Source organism: Somniosus microcephalus, chromosome 6 (assembly GCF_052327205.1).
Source record: "Somniosus microcephalus isolate GS21.2 chromosome 6, FLI_Smic_1.0, whole genome shotgun sequence".
NCBI classification, from domain to species: Eukaryota; Metazoa; Chordata; class Chondrichthyes; order Squaliformes; family Somniosidae; genus Somniosus; species Somniosus microcephalus.
In genome coordinates this window covers 210,201,767-210,220,663 of record NC_140992.1, presented here as the reverse complement: position 1 = coordinate 210,220,663, position 18,897 = coordinate 210,201,767, and the positions used below count along the sequence as shown (strand labels likewise).

Genomic DNA, 18,897 nt, shown 5'->3' with positions numbered 1-18,897 from the left:
TAATTAATCCCTTTGTCCTCCTTTGTTGAATCCTGAACTGCTCCCAATCCTCAGGATTATTGCTTTTTCTGGCCAATTTGTATGTCCTCTCCTTGGATCTTACGCTATCCCTAATTTCCCTTGTTAGCCACGGTTGAGTCACCTTTTTTGTTTTATTTTTGTGCCAAACTGGGATGAACAACTTCTGTAGTTCATCCATTCAGTCTTTGAATGTTTGCCATTGCCTATCCACCGTCAACCCTTTGAGTGTCATTCCCCAATCAATCCTACCCAACTCACTCCTCAGACCATCGTAGTTTCCTTTATTTAAATTGAGGACCCTTGTTTCTGAGTCAACTACTTCATTCTCCATCTTAATGAAGAATTCGATCATATTATGATCGCTCCGCCCCAAGGGGCCTCGTACAACAAGATTGCTAATTAATCCTTTCTCGTTACATAATACCCAGTCTAAGATGGCCTGATCTCTGGTTGGTTCCTGATATACCTATCAATTCATCCAATGAAAAGCGACGAGTTAAGAAAGTAACTATAGGTTTTTATTGGCTAAATAACAGAGCCCACCCTCGTGGGTGATCGGATCCAACAAGGAGGAATGCCAGCCAGTCGACCACCTTTATACCTGGGCAGGTAGGTGGAGCCATGGGCGGAGTCAGCAGTGGTCAGCCCAGGTATAACAGCGTGACAAGAGGCGACCTCGTATAGTGATACAACAGTGTGAACAGTGATAACCATAGAGTAACGATATAACAGTGATAACTATAGTGTAACGATAGTGAACGATAAAAGTGGTTTACCACAGTTCCTCGACATATTGGTCCAGGAAACCATCCCGTAAACACTCCAGGAATTCCTCTTCCACAGTATTGTTACTAATTTAGTTAGCCCAATCTATATGTAGATTAAAGTCACCCATGAGGACTGCTGTGCCCTTATTGCACGCTTCTTTAATTTCCCTTTTAATGTCATCCCCAACCTCCGCCTTACTGTTTGGAGGTCTATATACCACTCCCACTAATGTTTTTTTCCCCTTAGTATTTAAGTAGTTAAGCCTACAGGCATAATTTCCAACTGATATATTTGAGTTATAAAAAAAGCAATGCGCTTGTAGATTTTGGGTTACGGGTTGGAGGGAGAATTTCTGCTGGTTCTTCCAATCTCCTATTGTAACTTCATTGGAAGCACTGGAAAAGCATCATTAATGGCCATTTTTAGCCATTTCTGGCATTTCTTCGAACTCCTACTGGAGAAACCAAGGTAGCAGCGGATGATGGGTCAATTGAAATTTTCAAGACTGAGATCGATTGATTTCTGTATGGGTATCAAGGGTTGTGGAGAAACAGCGTATAAATGAAACTGAAGTACAGATCAGCCATGATCTATTTGATTGGTGGAACAGGCATAAGGGGCTGAATGACCTACTCATGTTCCTATGTTAACCAATCAATCCCAACAGACATCTGGTCATTTATCAGGTTACGGTTTCATAATTAATCCATTGTATCTATAGATGAGATTACAGAGGGTAAAAATCTACTTGATATACAGTAGATTATTTTCCTTTCCTCTTCATCCCCAGAAACATTTTTAACTCCAGCTAATAATAAAATCAATCTTAAAAAAAGTTTAGAAGCTGTATTTTCGTTATCAGAGTAGTTCATCCTCATCTGTTAGGATAGCCAAGGATTATTCCAGAGACTTTAGACCAAGGCTCATCAACCCATTCCAGTGATTCAGCAGATGTAAAAGATTCCATGGCACTATTTGAAGAAAAGCAGCGTCTTCTCTCAAAACACTACTCACAAACTGGTCATTCATAACACCAGATGTGCTGTTTCTGGGAGCTTGCTTTTGGCAAATTGACTGCTGCATTTCCCTACATCATAATAGAAACTGCACTTCCAAAGAAATTAATTGGCTGTGAAATGCTTTGGGACTCCCATGGACATGATAAAGAGCTATATTAATGTAAGTTTATATTTAAACTAGCAGATACTCTGTGGCATTGGACATGTTAAATTGGATGACACGCAGTTCTATAAGAATAGGAGTGCTATATCATGCAAAGCATGATGTATTATTATACTGTTAAGGTGCCTTTAAGACTGCAAAGTTTCATTTTTGTTAAGTTAACAAGGCCTCAAAATCAATGAGTGTTTAATTGTTGTTTGGTAAGGGAACTATGCAGCGTGAGGTCAATCAGTCTTTAATTGCTCTTCAGGTTGCAAGTCAGAACTTGAGATGAAATGTCTTGTTTTCTTTCTTTTTTGAAAAGCTGATTAGTATGCAAAGTTTAGCCAGTCATTCAACTGTAAGAAATTTGCCTAGAATAAATTTGACTATGATTCATGACAAAAGATGATAAAAGAAGATTTACAGGAAATGTGGGCACAGATGTTTTCATTACATAGACAGATATAGATGGTTACCTCAATAAGCAAAATGCTTTGGCCTCAAACCCACTTTTGGGCTATTTGAAATTTTATTTTTATAAAGTATATCATTAATTCTTTCTTGAAGGAATGAAAGGTATGAAATCACGTATTATCCAATAAATTTTGCTTTATTATATGTAAAGCAAACCTGTATTTGTTGTATGTATTGTTCCGCTGTAGTACAGTTTGGGACGGTGTAATCCTTATAAAAGCAGAAGTTTGGTCCAAACATATTCTCACTGAACCACACTTTAGCAAAAGTGTTTAACAGTCGCTTATCGTAATCATCTGTGACACGTCCGCCATACTGGATCTCCCCAATCATGTAGTGAACTGTATTCCATGACACGCCCTATTAAGCAAGACAAAACTTTCTGAAGTATGCATGCATTCTTCTGATTCGTCCGTAACCAGACTGAAACTAGAGATTACAACTGGAAATATAATTTACAGTTCATAACAATGCTTTTGGAAATATGCAGTTTAAAAATAAATCAAATGATAAGATGCAGTGGTACAACATGCTGTGTCATAGAGCAGATCCTTCACATGGCGAGCTTCCAATCTTGGTTAGGACATGAGGGGAAGGTACCAAACTAATGGCAGACATTTCCCTCACATGAAGATAGGTGGGAAATGTAGTGTATGTACCTTTAAGAGAGAACTACTTTTACAGCTCCTGTATACTGTAGTACCGGCAGTGACCACACCTGTAAATAAGCCTTGAGCATGCCTCTGTACCCCAGTCTTGAGACTACCCTACTCCAGTAAATGCCTGTTGATTGTTAAGTTACAGCATCCGTGTGGTTATTGAAAAACATCATACTCTCAGAATCACGGATCTAACAGGAAAAAAAAAGACGAATCACCAAAGGCAACTCTTGTGAGCCCCTGCTGGGGGGAAGGATTTCCCCTGATTGCTATGTGTCAGTGACATTGTAAACATGTCATGAAGATTTTCTGTATTAGCTATTTCCAGGAAAATTAAAAAGAATATTCTAAGAGTAGCTGTCAATATCAGAGAGTAAGGGGAAATCTTCCCTCCCAGTGACAGTGGCACTGGCACAGTCCAGCCTGGGGAATGGTGCATGTTGTGGGGGACCAAAGAAGACGGAAAGGAAATGACAATTTAATGGAATGAACTGAATACAGAACTTTTACTTCCATTATTTTACAGTGTTTATTAAATAATTGACATCATCTATCATGTGACATAAGGTAGCTATGATCGGTACCAAAGTGCATTGGCATTGCCATGTGCTGTGCCCGGAGTATTAGGATTTGGCTTGTGTCCATGATTCCCCACATTGTGAATTAGCAATCTCGGTCATATTGTCATGGGGAGGCATGGAGAAAAGAATGGTATTTCTTCACGAGGAAGGAAAAGATCTGAGAGGAGAGTCATATTGGACCGCTCTCATCCAACTCCTAGCATCTGGTCATTCAGGCCTAAGGCCTGAGAGCAGCTTGCCTGCCTGCCTTTTCAGATAGTTTTAATGTGGGGAAACTGGGAATGGGGAAAGGCATTCTATTTGACTCTGAAATGAGCATCCAAGCCCATATCCTCTCCATCACCAAGATCGCATACTTCCACCTCCGTAATATCACCCTTCTCCGCCCCTGCCTCAGCCTATCTGCTGCTGAAACCCTCCTCCATCCTTTTGTTACCTCCAGACTCGAATATTGCAATGTTCTCCTGGCCGGCCTCCCATCTTCCACCCTCCGTAAACTTCAGTTCATCTAAAACTCTGCTGCCCGTATCCTAACTCTCACCAAGCCCCGTTCACCCTTCATACCTCTGTTCACCGACCTACATTGGCTCCCGGTCCAGCAATTCCTCAAATTGAAAATTATCACCCTTGTGTTCAAATCCATCTACGGCCTTGCCCCTCTCTATCTCTGTAACCACCTTCAGCCCTGCAACCCCCTAAGAACTCTGCGTTCCTCCAATTCTGGCCTCTTGTGCAGCCCCGAATTTCTTCGCCCCATCATTGGAAGCCGTACCTTCAGCTGTATAGGCCCTAAGCTCTGGAATTCCCTCCCTAAACCTCTGCATCTAATAATAATAATTCAAGTTTATTGTCATTGTACAATGCACAACGAAATGTGATCTTGCAAGCTCCCATGAGTCTAGTACAAATAACATTAACATTACCGCCCCTCCTCGGGGCTCCTTCCGTGACCTTCTCACCAACCGCCCCTCCTCGGGGCTCCTTCCGTGACCTTCTGCACCTGGTCTTCCCTGATGGTCACCCCTCCAAGGTACTAACCAGGCCTGGACTCTGCTTAGCTTCCAAGCCTTTCCAGTGACCCTGTCCCTAGTCCCAGGAACAGGGTCTCTCTCTCCAAATTTAAGATGCTCCTTAGAACCTACCTCTTTGACCAAGCTTTTGGTCACCTGTCCCCGCCTGCCACACGGGAGACCGGGGTTCAATTCCCTGATGGGGAAGAAGCATTTGTGTCAGCTGTGGCTCAGTGGGTAGCACTCTCACCTGACTCTGAAGGTTGTGGGTTCAAGTACCACTCCAGGGACTTCAGCACAAAAATCTGGGCTGACACTACTGTGCAATACTGAGGGAGTGCTGCACTGTCGGAGGTGCCATCTTTCAGATGAGACATTAAACCGAGGCCCGGTCTGTCCTCTCAGGTGGACATAAACGATCCCGTGCACTATTTCAAAGAAGAGCAGGGGAGTTCTCCCCGGTGTCCTGGCCAATATTTATCCCTCAATCAACATAACAAAACAGATTATCTGGTTATTATCACTTTGCTGTTTGTGGGAGCTTGCTGTGTGCAAATTGGCTGCCACGTTTCCTACATTATAACAGTGACACCACTTCAAAAAGTACTTCATTGGCTGTGAAGTGCTTTGGGGCGTCCGGTGGTCATGAAAAGCGCTATATAAATGCAAGTCTTCCTCTCTTTCTTAATATCTCCTTATGTGGCTTGGTGTCAAATTTTGTCTGATAACACTACTGTGAAGCACCTTAGGATGATATACTGCATTAAAGGTGCTATATAAATGCAACTTGTCAGCAAAATATTTAAAAGGCTATACAGTACTTAACATGTTTTCAATGAACTACATTATAAATACTGGTGCTTTCATATAGTAATATCTCCACTCTATGTAATTCCATAGTACACATTAATTTTAGGCTTTGTTTTTATAAATCTGCCCTACCCCTTTTATACTAACAAAATTCAACTGCACCCAAATTTCTAATATGACTAATCTGTGACCAATATGCAGCAAGAACAGAGAAGGGTTTGGGAAAATCAGAAATGAGGACCAACTGATTTGTCTGTATTAGCTGCAGGAGGGCGAGCATGAATTCACCAGCATTAGGAGGAAATTCTAACTATTTAGAACTACAAGTATATTTATTGGGACAAATCAGAATGGGAATGGTTAAAAATGCTAACTGTTCAGCTTTGCGAAAAAAATTATTGTACCTTTTTGCTGTCTATATCATCAAGGTGGTTTTGCACAAACTGGATTGTGGCATTTAAATCGGCTTGATTGAACTCGTAAGGAATGTTCCAGCCAAGAGGTCCAAACTTGCGTCTTTCTTGCACAGTGGAATGCAGAAAAGCTACTGCATATAGCATGGGTTTCCAATGAGGCGTGTTACTGACATCTAGTTGGTCTTGGCTGATACCTTAAAGACAATAAAATTAAAAGTACATTGGTGGAGTTCCCATGATGATCCTCATAGTATGTCAGAGCAGGATAGTGTATCATACCATGAAAAGCACCGTGTATTATTCTGCTGCAAAATTTTGGCTATGTGTAACATTGGCCTGTCCCTTTAAGGTTACGAGGCTTAACTGCTATAAATAGGCACATTCTGTGGTCAATTAGTGGCCAATTCCTCTTAGGCTCATCCTGAGGTCATTTAGAGAGTGACTATTTTTCTAGAGATTGGCAACAGCAGAAAATGACTGGCTGTCACTCTTAATATTTTTTTATGATTGCCGTACATCTGTAAAAAAAATCTTGAAACTCAAAACTTTTTTGTATGTACTAGCCCCTCTCCTGCAGCATTGCTCACAGCAAGTTGCAGATTTAATAAAAACAGAGGTGTTGTGCCAATTTGTATTATTGGGGACATTGATTTATCAGCATTGGGTTCATCAATGCGATCTAAAGGCACTGGGAAGGGGAACCATGTTCTGTCAGTACTGGGAGGGGTTTTAGGGTACTTTCAGTGAGGTTTCATGTTCTGGGAACACTTGGATGGGAGTCCCAGGGACACTGAAAGGTGGGGGGAGGGATTCTGGGAACACAGAAGCAAATCCTGGGAACTGGAATCAGTAGGGAAGAGGTCCTGGGATCTGGGTGATCTGAAGATCCTGCGATCAGGTACACAGAATGTGAATCTAGGGGTTTCTGAGCATTGAAAGGATGTTCTAGTTTCTGGGAGTTGGAGGGAGGATACTCCTGGAGACCAGCAGGACTGGTTAGGGGGTATTGGGAATAGTAGAGGGACCAGAGTCTGGCAGTACTGGGAGGAGAAGAGTCTAACAGCTTTCTGGGAAGAGATCCCAAAAAGAATGGGACCCAAATTGTCCTTGGCTACGTTTGAACCATCAGGCTTCACCAGTCCATCGCATTCCTGCTCATCAGCCTCTTCCCTAATCATTCTTTGTGATCTGTCAGGCAATCCCCACCCACCACTTTCCCTGTCAGCAGTCAGTTTCTGTAAAGCACTTTGCAGTTTATTCATGAGTTTGCTGATTTATAGTTTTTAATGAGCATAACTTTCTATATGGAAATAAAAATGACCTCACAAAATACTCTAGAGTTCATTATTCACACCATTTCCAAGCTTTTAATCTTAAAAAATTACCCTTAACTCCTAAATATAATTCAGAAGAGAAAGACTTTTTAACTGAATGTTCAACTAAGATAAAGAGGGGGATGGGTTGCCATGATTGAGATGGACAGAAATCAATCAGGAAGAATCCAGTAATTCAAAATGATCTTCCAGCTGCATTTAAATTACTCTGAAAAACAAGCCGAGATCCCCCTCAATCTATCGACTGAGAAAAATACAGTCTCGATAAACAATGTTTGTTTTGTTATCTGTCAACGAAGATACCACAGATGCTGCTAATTACAGATGTGTTAATCACAGATATAAGTGAACAGTTCATAATAGAAAAGGAGCACTTGTTAATATGTTAAATGAGAGACTTGCCTAGATTTGAGAATTCAACCTCCAGTTTGTTAATAAATATTTTGGAAAAAGCAAAGAAAATCACAAACCCTGACTTCAAGTTAGAAGCCTGCATGCTGGTAAAATCTGAAAACTGCACATGCCGAGAATGCACAAGCATCATTAGAACCTTGGTTGACCACACTTGGAGTACTCTCCGACTACTTTGGGATAAAAGGTGTCAAGTTGAAGCAAGGGTTTTGAGAAAGGGTGCGGGTTTGAAGGAAAAACTTTAAGGAAGGCATTAAAAGACATTAAAAACAATTCAAAGTTACATAGTATTAACAGCACAGAAACAGGCCATTCGGCCCAACAGGTCCATGCCGGTGTTTATGCTCCACACGAGCCTCCCCTACCATTCTTCATCTAACCCCATTAACATATCCTTCTATTCCTTTCTCCCTCATATGTTCATCTAGCTTCCTCTTAAATGCATCTATGCTAGTCACCTCAGCTACTCAGAGTTCCACATTCTAACTTCTGGGTAAAGAAGTTTCTCCTGAATTTCCTCACTGGATTTATTACTATCTTATATTTGTGGCCCCTAGTTCTGGTTTCACCAGCAAGTGGAAACATCCTCTCTACATCTACCCTATCAAACCCTTTCATAATCTTAAAGACCTCTATCAGGTCACCCCTCAGTATTCTCTTTTCTAGAGAAAAGAGCCCCAAGCCTGTTCATTCCTTCCTGCTAGGTATAACCTCTCAGTTCTAGTAAATCTTTTTTGCACCTTCCCCAGTGCCTCTATATCCTTTTTATAATAGAGACCAGAACTGTTCACAGTACTCCAAGTGTGGTCAACCAAGGTTCTATATAAGTTTAACATCACTTCTCTGGTTTTCAATTCTATCCCTTTAGAAATGAACCCCAGTGCTTTGTTAGCTTTTCTTATGACCCAATTAACCTGCATCACTACTTTTAGTGATCTGTGTATCTGTACCCACTGATCCCTATGTTCCTCTACCCCATTTAGAGACTTATTTTCCAAGGAGTATGTGGCCTCCTTATTCTTCCTACCAAAACGTACTACCTCACACTTATCTATATTCAAGTTTATTTGCCAATTACACGCCCATTCTGTAAGTTTATTAATATCTTTCTGTATTTTGTCGCAGTCCTCCTCTGTATTAACTATACCTCCCAATTTGGTGTCATCCGCAAATTTTGAAATTGTACTTCCAATTTCCGAGTCCAAATCATTTATGTAACTGGTGAACAACAAGTAGTCCCAGCACCAATCCTTGTGGAACATCACTTCCCACCTTTTGCCAGTCTGAGTAACTATCTTTAACCCCTCCTCTCTGTTTTGTAGCCAGCTTTCTATCCATTCTGCTACTTGTCCCCTGACTATACATGTTCTGACCTCAGTCATGAGTCTACTATGTGGTGCCCTATCAAAAGACTTTTGAATATTCAAATATATTACATTTACTACATTACCCTTATCTACCCTTTCTGTTACTTCTTCAAAGAATTGAATAAGGTTTGTCAAACATGACCTTCCCTTTTAGAATCCGTGCTGACTACACTTTATTACTGTATATTTTAAGTTTCTAGATGTTTTTCTATCACATCTTTGAGTAAGCATTCAGCTATCTTTCCTACCACTGACATTATGCTAATTGGTCTATAGTTCCCTGGACTTGTTCTATCTCCATTTTTAAATATAGGAATCACATTATCTGTCCATCAGTTCTCTGGCACTATTCCCTTTTCTAATATCTGTAACAGTGCCTCTAACTTCTTTTAATATGTGCAGATGCAATCCACCCAGACCAGGGTTTTATCTTCTCTAAGTTCGATTAGTTTATCAATTATCTCCCCCCTTTCTACCTTAAATGTCTTTATTTCTTTTAAAAATTTCTTCTTCTAATGTCATGTCCACCATGTTAGTCTCTCTGGTAAATACCGAGGCAAAGTAATTATTTCATATTTCTGCCATTTTGCTGTCATTGCCTGTGAGTTTATTGTGTGTTGTTGGTGGCCCTATCCCCAATGTTCCCGTTAAACTGCACAGTCATCTGGAAGGTCCCACGCAAGCCGCTCACCGGCTTTTATGTTGTAGATACCGCACATGCGCAAAAATTTGAATGGGCCGTGCATTGGGAGAGACAGGCCGTGCAGGAGGCAGTGCAGCTTACGGGGGATTTTTCTTTTGTCATTCATGTGTCTGTAGAATACTTTACTATCTCTTTTTATGTTCCATGAGAATTTAATTTTGTAGTTTCTCTTTGCCTTCCTAAATGTTTTTTTTGTCTTCTTTCCTAACCTTTTCATATTCCATTTTGTCATCCTCTCCTTTGTTGTCTATGTACTTAGTGTATGCCTTTTTCTTTAGTTTTGATTTTGCCCTTATTCATCCATGTTGTGCCATTACTGGCTAGCTTGTTCTTGGTTTTTAGTGGGATATATGTCTCCTGGACTCTATTGCTCACAATTTTAAATGTTTCCCACTGCTGTTCTATTTCTTTGATCGTCTGTAAATTTTTCCAGTTTATTTTCCCTAATTATTCAATGGGATAATTAGTCCCAGGCACGCAGGCGTGATTCAGTCTCCATTTTAAAGTCATGCATTCTGTCCTGATTTTGATATCATACTTTGATTTTATATTACTTCTAGTTAAATAGCAAAACTTCGGGCAATTTGAGAAGCAGGGAAGTCGAATTCAGTGGAGCATAGGAATTTCGCTGCAGTATGGGCTGAGGAGCTGGAAATGCAAAAGGGTGTTGAGATACCGCGGCAAACGTGGGAGTCGAGACAGAGCTATTGAAAACACAACTGCTTTATTCTGACCACATGGCAAACAGGAACTAGAAAAGCCCGCACATCCACTTAAATACTTCCCAGACAGGAAGTGCTCCCGGCAGCCTGTCCCTGCGGGAAACAAGTTGCTGGAGGAAAGGGCCCCCGGCTGGGGGCTTCTGCTTAGACTGTCTGTGCCGCCGTGAGCGGATTATGTCCAGTGGTGGCGTGTCGCCACAGAGCTCCCCCCAGAATCCGCTTAGGAGGAGTGGACGAGTCGTGACGGTGGTCTAATGGTTCTGCCGCAGCGGCTCTGAGTGGTCGCCGGTCTGGTTGGTTGGGTCGGGCGGTTCGCCGCCGGCTGTGCTGGCTTGCCGGGGGGACGGCCTCTGGCTGGAGGCTGGGCCACGGGGACCTGTTCCCCTGGTTCTGTGTGTGCTGGTTTGAGCTGGTCGATGGAGACTGTCTCGACCCTGTCGCCGAGTCGCAGCTTGAAAACCTTGTCCCCGGTTTGTAGTACCTCGTACGGACCGTCGTACGGGGGTCGCAGGGGCCCGCGGTGCGCGTCGTGTCGCACGAAGACGAAGCGCGCCTGCTGTAAATTTGGCGGGATGTGAGGTGCGAGTTCGCCGTGTCGGTTGACCGGAAGTGGGGCGAACTGCTGAGCGGAAGAGAAAGAGTCGAGCCACTGCTGTTCGGCCGACCAAGGCTTGGTAGGCTCCGGAAGGAATTCGCCTGGGACGCGCAGCGGTTGTCCGTAGACTAATTCCGCTGCCGAGGACTGGAGGTCTTCCTTGACCGCGGTGCGTAGGCCGAGTAGCACCCACGGTAGGCGGTCAGTCCAGGTACTGTCCTGCAGGCCGGCGCGGAGTGAGGCCTTGAGTGACCTGTGGAAGCGTTCACAAAGTCCGTTGGCCTGCGGGTGGTACGCCGTGGTGCGGTGGAGCGTCACCCCAAGGTTGCGTGCTGTGGCCGTCCAGAGTTCGGAGGTGAACTGGGCGCCTCTGTCGGAGGTTATGTCGGCCGGTACGCCGAACCTCGCAACCCAGGTGTTAACAAACACCCTGGCGATGTCGGCTGTGGTGGTGGAGGTCAGCGGCACTGCCTCAGGCCAGCGTGTGTAGCGGTCGACCATCGTGAGGAGATAAGTTTGGCCTTGCGATGGCGGCAGGGGACCGACGATGTCGACGTGTACGTGGTCGAAGCGGCGGCTGGGTACCTCGAAGTCTCCCAGGGGTGCTTTGGTGTGCAGCTGTACCTTAGCCCGTTGGCAGGCGAGGCAGGAGGTGGCCCAAGTCCGAATATCTCTGCTAAGGCCGCGCCAGACGAAGCGCTTGGAGAGGAGTTTGACGGATGCGCGGGAACCCGGGTGAGAGAGCCCGTGGAGCGCGTCGAAGACGCGGCGGCGCCAGGTCTCAGGGACGACCGGCCTGGGTTGGCCGAGTGAGACGTCGCACGTGACTGCCGTGGCTTCGGGCCCGTGCGCGACCTTGGCTAGGCGTAGCCCTGGCAGGCTGGTAGCCGCCGAGAGGAGGTCTGGGTCCGTGAGCTGGGCCGCTGCTAGTTGTGCGTAGTCGACCGCGAGGTGATTCGCACAGACGGCGGGACGGGAAAGGCAGTCGGCGACCAGGTTGTCTCTACCGGAGACGTGCTGAATGTCCGTAGTAAACTCGGAGACGGCCATGAGCTGGCGTTGCTGCCTAGCGGACCAGGGTTCGGTGTGCTTGGCCATCGCGTATGTGAGTGGCTTGTGGTCCACATACGCGGTGAAGGGGCGGCCTTCCAGGAGGAACCTGAAATGGTGGACCGACAGGTGGAGTGCGAGAAGCTCGCGGTCGAAAGTGGAGTATTTGACCTCCGGGGGGCGCAGTTGGCGGCTGTAGAAGGCAAGTGGCTGCCACGCGCCATTGACCCACTGCTCGAACACGGCCCCGACCGCGTGGTCGGAGGCGTCGGTGCTGAGCGCGACCCGGGCATCGGCCCTCGGGTGCGCGAGCAGAGTGGCGTCGGCGAGCGCGTTTTTGGTGGCGTCGAAGGCGGCTGCCGTGTCAGTGGTCCAGGCTACGCCCATCTTGCCGGATTTCCCTCGGAGGGAGTCGTATAGGGGCTTCATAAGGGCTGCGGCTCTGGGGATGAACCTGTTGTAGAAGTTCACCATCCCGAGGAACTCCTGGAGGCCCTTGATGGTTGTGGGGCGGGGGAATTGCTGGACGGCCTGCACCTTGTTGGGCAGGGGGACGGCCCCAGCAGGGGTGATGTGGTGACCGAGAAAATCGATCTCGGTTAGGCCGAATTGGCACTTCGCCGGGCTGAGGATGAGCCCGTGTTGGGCTAGGCGCCCGAACAGGATGCGAAGGTGTTCGAGGTGTTCCTGTTTGGAGGAGCTGGCCACGAGAATGTCGTCTAGATAGACGAATAGGAAGTTCAGGTCCCGGAGGACTGAGTCCATAAGGCGCTGGAAAGCCTGTGCTGCATTCTTGAGGCCGAAGGGCATCCTCAGGAACTCGAACAGGCCGAATGGGGTGATGACGGCCGTTTTGGGGATGTCCGCGGGGTGTACGGGGACTTGGTGGTAACCGCGCACCAGGTCGACTTTGGAAAAGACGGTTCGTCCGGCCAGTCGGGCCGAGAAGTCCTGGATGTGTGGCACCAGGTACCGATCGGGGGTGGTGGCGTCGTTGAGGCGGCGGTAGTCCCCGCAAGGGCGCCAGCCTCCGCCGGGCTTGGGGGCGATGTGGAGGGGCGAGGCCCAAGGGCTGCTGGAGCGGCGGATGATGCCGAGTTGTTCCATGTTGGTGAACTCGGCCCGCGCGATTTCCAGCTTGGCCGGGTTGAGTCTGCGGGCGTGGGCAGAAACTGGGGGGCCGGTGGTGGGGATATAGTGTTCCACACCGTGCTTGGCGGCTTTGGCCGAAAAGGTCGGGTTAGTGAGGGCGGGAAACTCAGCTAGGAGTGCCGAGTAGTCGTCCGTGGCTCTGGCGAGGCAGTAGGTCGTCGGGCCGGCCGAACGGGCCGGGGTAAAGGCGCCGGGGATGGGGGCCATAGTGTTGATGTCGACGTGGCGGTGCCTCGGAATGTCGACAAGGAGGCCGTGGGCGCGTAGGAAGTCGGCGCCGATGAGTGGGCAGAGGACCTTGGCTGTCAGGAACTCCCAGCGGTAGCGGCGGCCCGCGAGGTCGAGCGTGACCATGCGGGTGCCATATGTACGGATTTCAGAGCCGTTGGCTGCAGCCAGTGTGATACCCCGTGTGCCGCGTTGGATCTCGAGGGCGGAGGCGGGGGTGATGCTGTGCTGGGCCCCTGTGTCGCACAGAAATCGGCGGTTGGTTCTGTCGTCAGTGACGTACAGTAGGGGCTCCTTCTGCCCCGCGGCCATCGCGGGGGCCGGTGCGGGGGGGGGTTTGAAGGAACACGGTGGCGTGCAGCGTTGAGCCCTAGCGCCAAAACGGGTGTGGTAGTAGCAGTGACCCGGAGTGGTAGGGCGGTCGGGCCTAGCGGCCCGGGAAGACCGCGTGGTCGTTGCCGTGAGGTCGGGCGCGACGTCGCGAACGGCCTGTGCAGAGAGCAGCCGGTCGGCCTTTTCGGCTATCTCATTCAGGTCTGTGGAGTCAGACTCCACAAGGAGCGGGCGGATGCTGGCGGGGAGCTGCCGAATGAAAAGCGTGCGAAAAAGGGCGCCGGGATTTTTGTCGTCTGAGAGGGACAGCATGTGGGAAAGCAGGTCTGATGGTAAAGCGTCACCAAGGCCGGGGAGGTCCAGGAGTTGGCAGTGGCGCTGGTAAGAGGACGTTTGAAATTTTTTAAGTAGCGCAGCCTTCAGATGCTCGTACTTGCCCTCCGTTGGTGGATTCTGCAGCGCTGCCCAAACCTTGGGGACTGTAGCGTAGGTGACAGTTGTGTTTTCAATAGCTCTGGTCTCGACTCCCACGTTTGCCGCGGTATCTCAACACTGGTGACCCCGACGCTCAGGACGAATCCTAAGCTAGCATGGCGGATACAAACGCAGTCACGGTTAAATTACCAGACTTTTGGGAGAACCTCGCCGAAGCCTGGTTCGTTCAAGCTGAGTCCAGATTCCGGCTGAAAGGCATTACAGCCGACGCCACGAAGTACGACTACCTCGTCGCCTCGCTCACCTACGCTACAGTCCCCAAGGTTTGGGCAGCGCTGCAGAATCCACCAACGGAGGGCAAGTACGAACATCTGAAGGCTGCGCTACTTCAAAAATTTCAAACGTCCTCTTACCAGCGCCACTGCCAACTCCTGGACCTCCCCGGCCTTGGTGACGCTTCACCATCAGACCTGCTTTCCCACATGCTGTCCCTCTCAGACGACAAAAATCCCGGCGGCCTTTTTCGCACGCTTTTCATTCGGCAGCTCCCCGCCAGCATCCGCCCGCTCATTGTGGAGTCTGACTCCACGGACCTGAATGATATAGCCGAAAAGGCCGACCGGCTGCTCTCTGCACAGGCCGCTCGCGACGTCGCGCCCGACCTCACGGCAACGACCACGCGGTCTTCCCGGGCCGCTAGGCCCGACCGCCCTACCACTCCGGGTCACTGCTACTACCACACCCGTTTTGGCGCTAGGGCTCAACGCTGCACGCCACCGTGTTCCTTCAAACCCCCCCCCCGCACCGGCCCCCGCGATGGCCGCGGGGCAGAAGGAGCCCCTACTGTACGTCACTGACGACAGAACCAACCGGCGATTTCTGTGCGACACAGGGGCCCAGCACAGCATCACCCCCGCCTCCGCCCTCGAGATCCAACGCGGCACACGGGGTATCACACTGGCTGCAGCCAACGGCTCTGAAATCCGCACATATGGCACCCGCATGGTCACGCTCGACCTCGCGGGCCGCCGCTACCGCTGGGAGTTCCTCACAGCCAAGGTCCTCTGCCCACTCATCGGCGCCGACTTCCTACGCGCCCACGGCCTCCTTGTCGACATTCCGAGGCACCGCCTCGTCGACATCAACACTATGGCCCCCATCCCCGGCGCCTTTACCCCGGCCCGTTCGGCCGGCCTGACGACCTACTGCCTCGCCAGAGCCACGGACGACTACTCGGCACTCCTAGCTGAGTTTCCCGCCCTCACTAACCCGACCTTTTCGGCCAAAGCCGCCAAGCACGGTGTGGAACACTATATCCCCACCACCGGCCCCCCAGTTTCTGCCCACGCCCGCAGACTCAACCCGGCCAAGCTGGAAATCGCGCGGGCCGAGTTCACCAACATGGAACAACTCGGCATCATCCGCCGCTCCAGCAGCCCTTGGGCCTCGGCCCTCCACATCGCCCCCAAGCCCGGCGGAGGCTGGCGCCCTTGCGGGGACTACCGCCGCCTCAACGACGCCACCACCCCCGATCGATACCCGGTGCTACACATCCAGGACTTCTCGGCCCGACTGTCCGGACGAACCGTCTTTTCCAAAGTCGACCTGGTGCGCAGTTACCACCAAGTCCCCGTACACCCCGCGGACATCCCCAAAACGGCCGTCATCACCCCATTCGGCCTGTTCGAGTTCCTGAGGATGCCCTTCGGCCTCAAGAATGCAGCACAGGCTTTCCAGCGCCTTATGGACTCAGTCCTCCGGGACCTGAACTTCCTATTCGTCTATCTAGACGACATTCTCGTGGCCAGCTCCTCCAAACAGGAACACCTCGAACACCTTCGCATCCTGTTCGGGCGCCTAGCCCAACACGGGCTCATCCTCAGCCCGGCGAAGTGCCAATTCGGCCTAACCGAGATCGATTTTCTCGGTCACCACATCACCCCTGCTGGGGCCGTCCCCCTGCCCAACAAGGTGCAGGCCGTCCAGCAATTTCCCCGCCCCACAACCATCAAGGGCCTCCAGGAGTTCCTCGGGATGGTGAACTTCGACAACAGGTTCATTCCCAGAGCCGCAGCCCTCATGAAGCCCCTATACGACTCCCTCCGAGGAAAATCCAGCAAGATGGACGTAGCCTGGACCACTGACACGGCAGCCGCCTTCGACGCCACCAAAAACGCGCTCGCCGACGCCACTCTGCTCGCGCACCCGAGGGCCGATGCCCGGGTCGCGCTCAGCACCGACGCCTCCGACCACGCGGTCGGGGCCGTGTTCGAGCAGTGGGTCAATGGCGCGTGGCAGCCACTTGCCTTCTACAGCCGCCAACTGCGCCCCCCGGAGGTCAAATACTCCACTTTCGACCGCGAGCTTCTCGCACTCCACCTGTCGGTCCGCCATTTCAGGTTCCTCCTGGAAGGCCGCCCCTTCACCGCGTATGTGGACCACAAGCCACTCACATACGCGATGGCCAAGCACACCGAACCCTGGTCCGCTAGGCAGCAACGCCAGCTCGCGGCCGTCTCCGAGTTTACTACGGACATTCAGCACGTCTCCGGTAGAGACAACCTGGTCGCCGACTGCCTTTCCCGTCCCGCCGTCTGTGCGAATCACCTCGCGGTCGACTACGCACAACTAGCAGCGGCCCAGCTCACGGACCCAGACCTCCTCTCGGCGGCTACCAGCCTGCCAGGGCTACGCCTAGCCAAGGTCGCGCACGGGCCCGAAGCCACGGCAGTCACGTGCGACGTCTCACTCGGCCAACCCAGGCCGGTCATCCCTGAGACCTGGCGCCGCCGTGTCTTCGACGCGCTCCACGGGCTCTCTCACCCGGGTTCCCGCGCATCCGTCAAACTCCTCTCCAAGCGCTTCGTCTGGCGCGGCCTCAGCAGAGATGTTCGGACTTGGGCCACCTCCTGCCTCGCCTGCCAACGGGCTAAGGTACAGCTGCACACCAAAGCACCCCTGGGAGACTTCGAGGTACCCAGCCGCCACTTCGACCACGTACACGTCGACATCGTCGGTCCCCTGCCGCCATCGCAAGGCCAAACTTATCTCCTCACGATGGTCGACCGCTACACACGCTGGCCTGAGGCAGTGCCGCTGACCTCCACCACCACAGCCGACATCGCCAGGGCGTTCGTTAACACCTGGGTTGCGAGGTTCAGCGTACCGGCCGACATAACCTCCGACAGAGGCGCCCAGTTCACCTCCGAACTCTGGACGGCCACAGCACGCAACCTCGGGGTGACGCTCCACCGCACCATGGCGTACCACCCGCAGGCCAACGGTCTTTGTGAACGCTTCCACAGGTCACTCAAGGCCTCACTCCGCGCCGGCCTGCAGGACAGTACCTGGACTGACCGCCTACCGTGGGTGCTACTCGGCCTACGCACCGCGGTCAAGGAAGACCTCCAGTCCTCGGCAGCGGAGTTAGTCTACGGACAACCGCTGCGTGTCCCAGGCGAATTCCTTCCGGAGCCTACCAAGCCTTGGTCGGCCGAACAGCAGCGGCTCGACTCTTTCTCTTCCGTTCAGCAGTTCACCCCACTTCCGGTCAACCGACACGGCGAACTCGCACCTCACGTCCCGCCAAATTTACAGCAGGCGCGCTTCGTCTTCGTGCGACACGACGCGCACCGCGGGCCCCTGCGACCCCCGTACGACGGTCCGTATGAGGTACTACAAACCGGGGACAAGGTCTTCAAGCTGCGACTCGGCGACAGGGTCGAGACAGTCTCCATCGACCGGCTCAAACCAGCACACACAGAACCAGGGGAACAGGTCCCCGTGGCCCAGCCTCCAACTAGAGGCCGTCCCCCCGGCAAGCCAGCAGAGCCGGCGGCGAACCGCCCGACCCAACCAACCAGACCGGCGACCACTCAGAGCCGCTGCGGCAGAACCATTAGACCACCGTCACGACTCGTCCACTCCTCCTAAGCGGATTCTGGGGGGAGCTCTGTGGCAACACGCCATCACTGGACATAATCCGCTCACGGCGGCACAGACAGTCTAAGCAGAAGCCCCCAGCCGGGGCCCCTTTCCTCCAGCAACTTGTTTCCCACAGGGACAGGCTGCCGGGAGCACTTCCTGTCTGGGAAGTATTTAAGTGGATGCGCGGGCTTTTCTAGTTCCTGTTTGTCATGTGGTTGGAATAAAGCAGTTGTGTTTTCAATAGCTCTGGTCTCGACTCCCACGTTTGCCGCGGTATCTCAACACACTGTAAATAGATACATTGAGTTGACAGTGTAACATCGGCATTCTGTACAAATATCTACCCACAAAGGTTGATCAGTCCCCCAGGTTTACCAGGAAATAAAACATGTCCTCTTGGGAAAAAAGCCTGCCGTCCTTACTAGTTCTGGCCTATATGTCACTCCAGTCCCACACCAATGTGGTTGACTCTTAGCTGCCCTCTAAAGTGGTCTAGCAAGCCATACAGTGGTATTGTGGCAAAGCCACTAAGAGACTCTCACAGTGACTGGTACAATTGCCTTTAATCATGTTTATTACCTTTTAATGTTGGCTCTGGTTAAACAGAGCTAGATCGACAAAATCGCGATCTGACGCGATGACGTCATCACGTGGGTCATGTGATGTTCCAACGGCGGGAAACGTGATGACGTCATGACGTCAGAGGTAGAGGGCGTTTCCAGTTAGTCCTCATGTGG

General features: G+C 50.4%; 1 protein-coding gene across 1 annotated transcript in view; it reads right to left on the bottom strand.

Annotated features, from left to right (window-relative positions):
• Positions 1–2,544: 2,544 nt before the first annotated feature.
• LOC147116426 (dynein axonemal heavy chain 5-like) overlaps positions 2,545–18,897 on the bottom strand; it is a 345,860-nt gene continuing 329,507 nt past the window's right edge. Inside the window, exons 69-70 of the mRNA XM_085992043.1 lie at positions 5,892–6,097; positions 2,545–2,787 (exon numbers count right to left, since the gene is read on the bottom strand). Coding sequence (XP_085848169.1) covers positions 2,545–2,787; positions 5,892–6,097 — 449 coding nt within the window. The remainder of the gene's footprint in view (positions 2,788–5,891; positions 6,098–18,897) is intronic.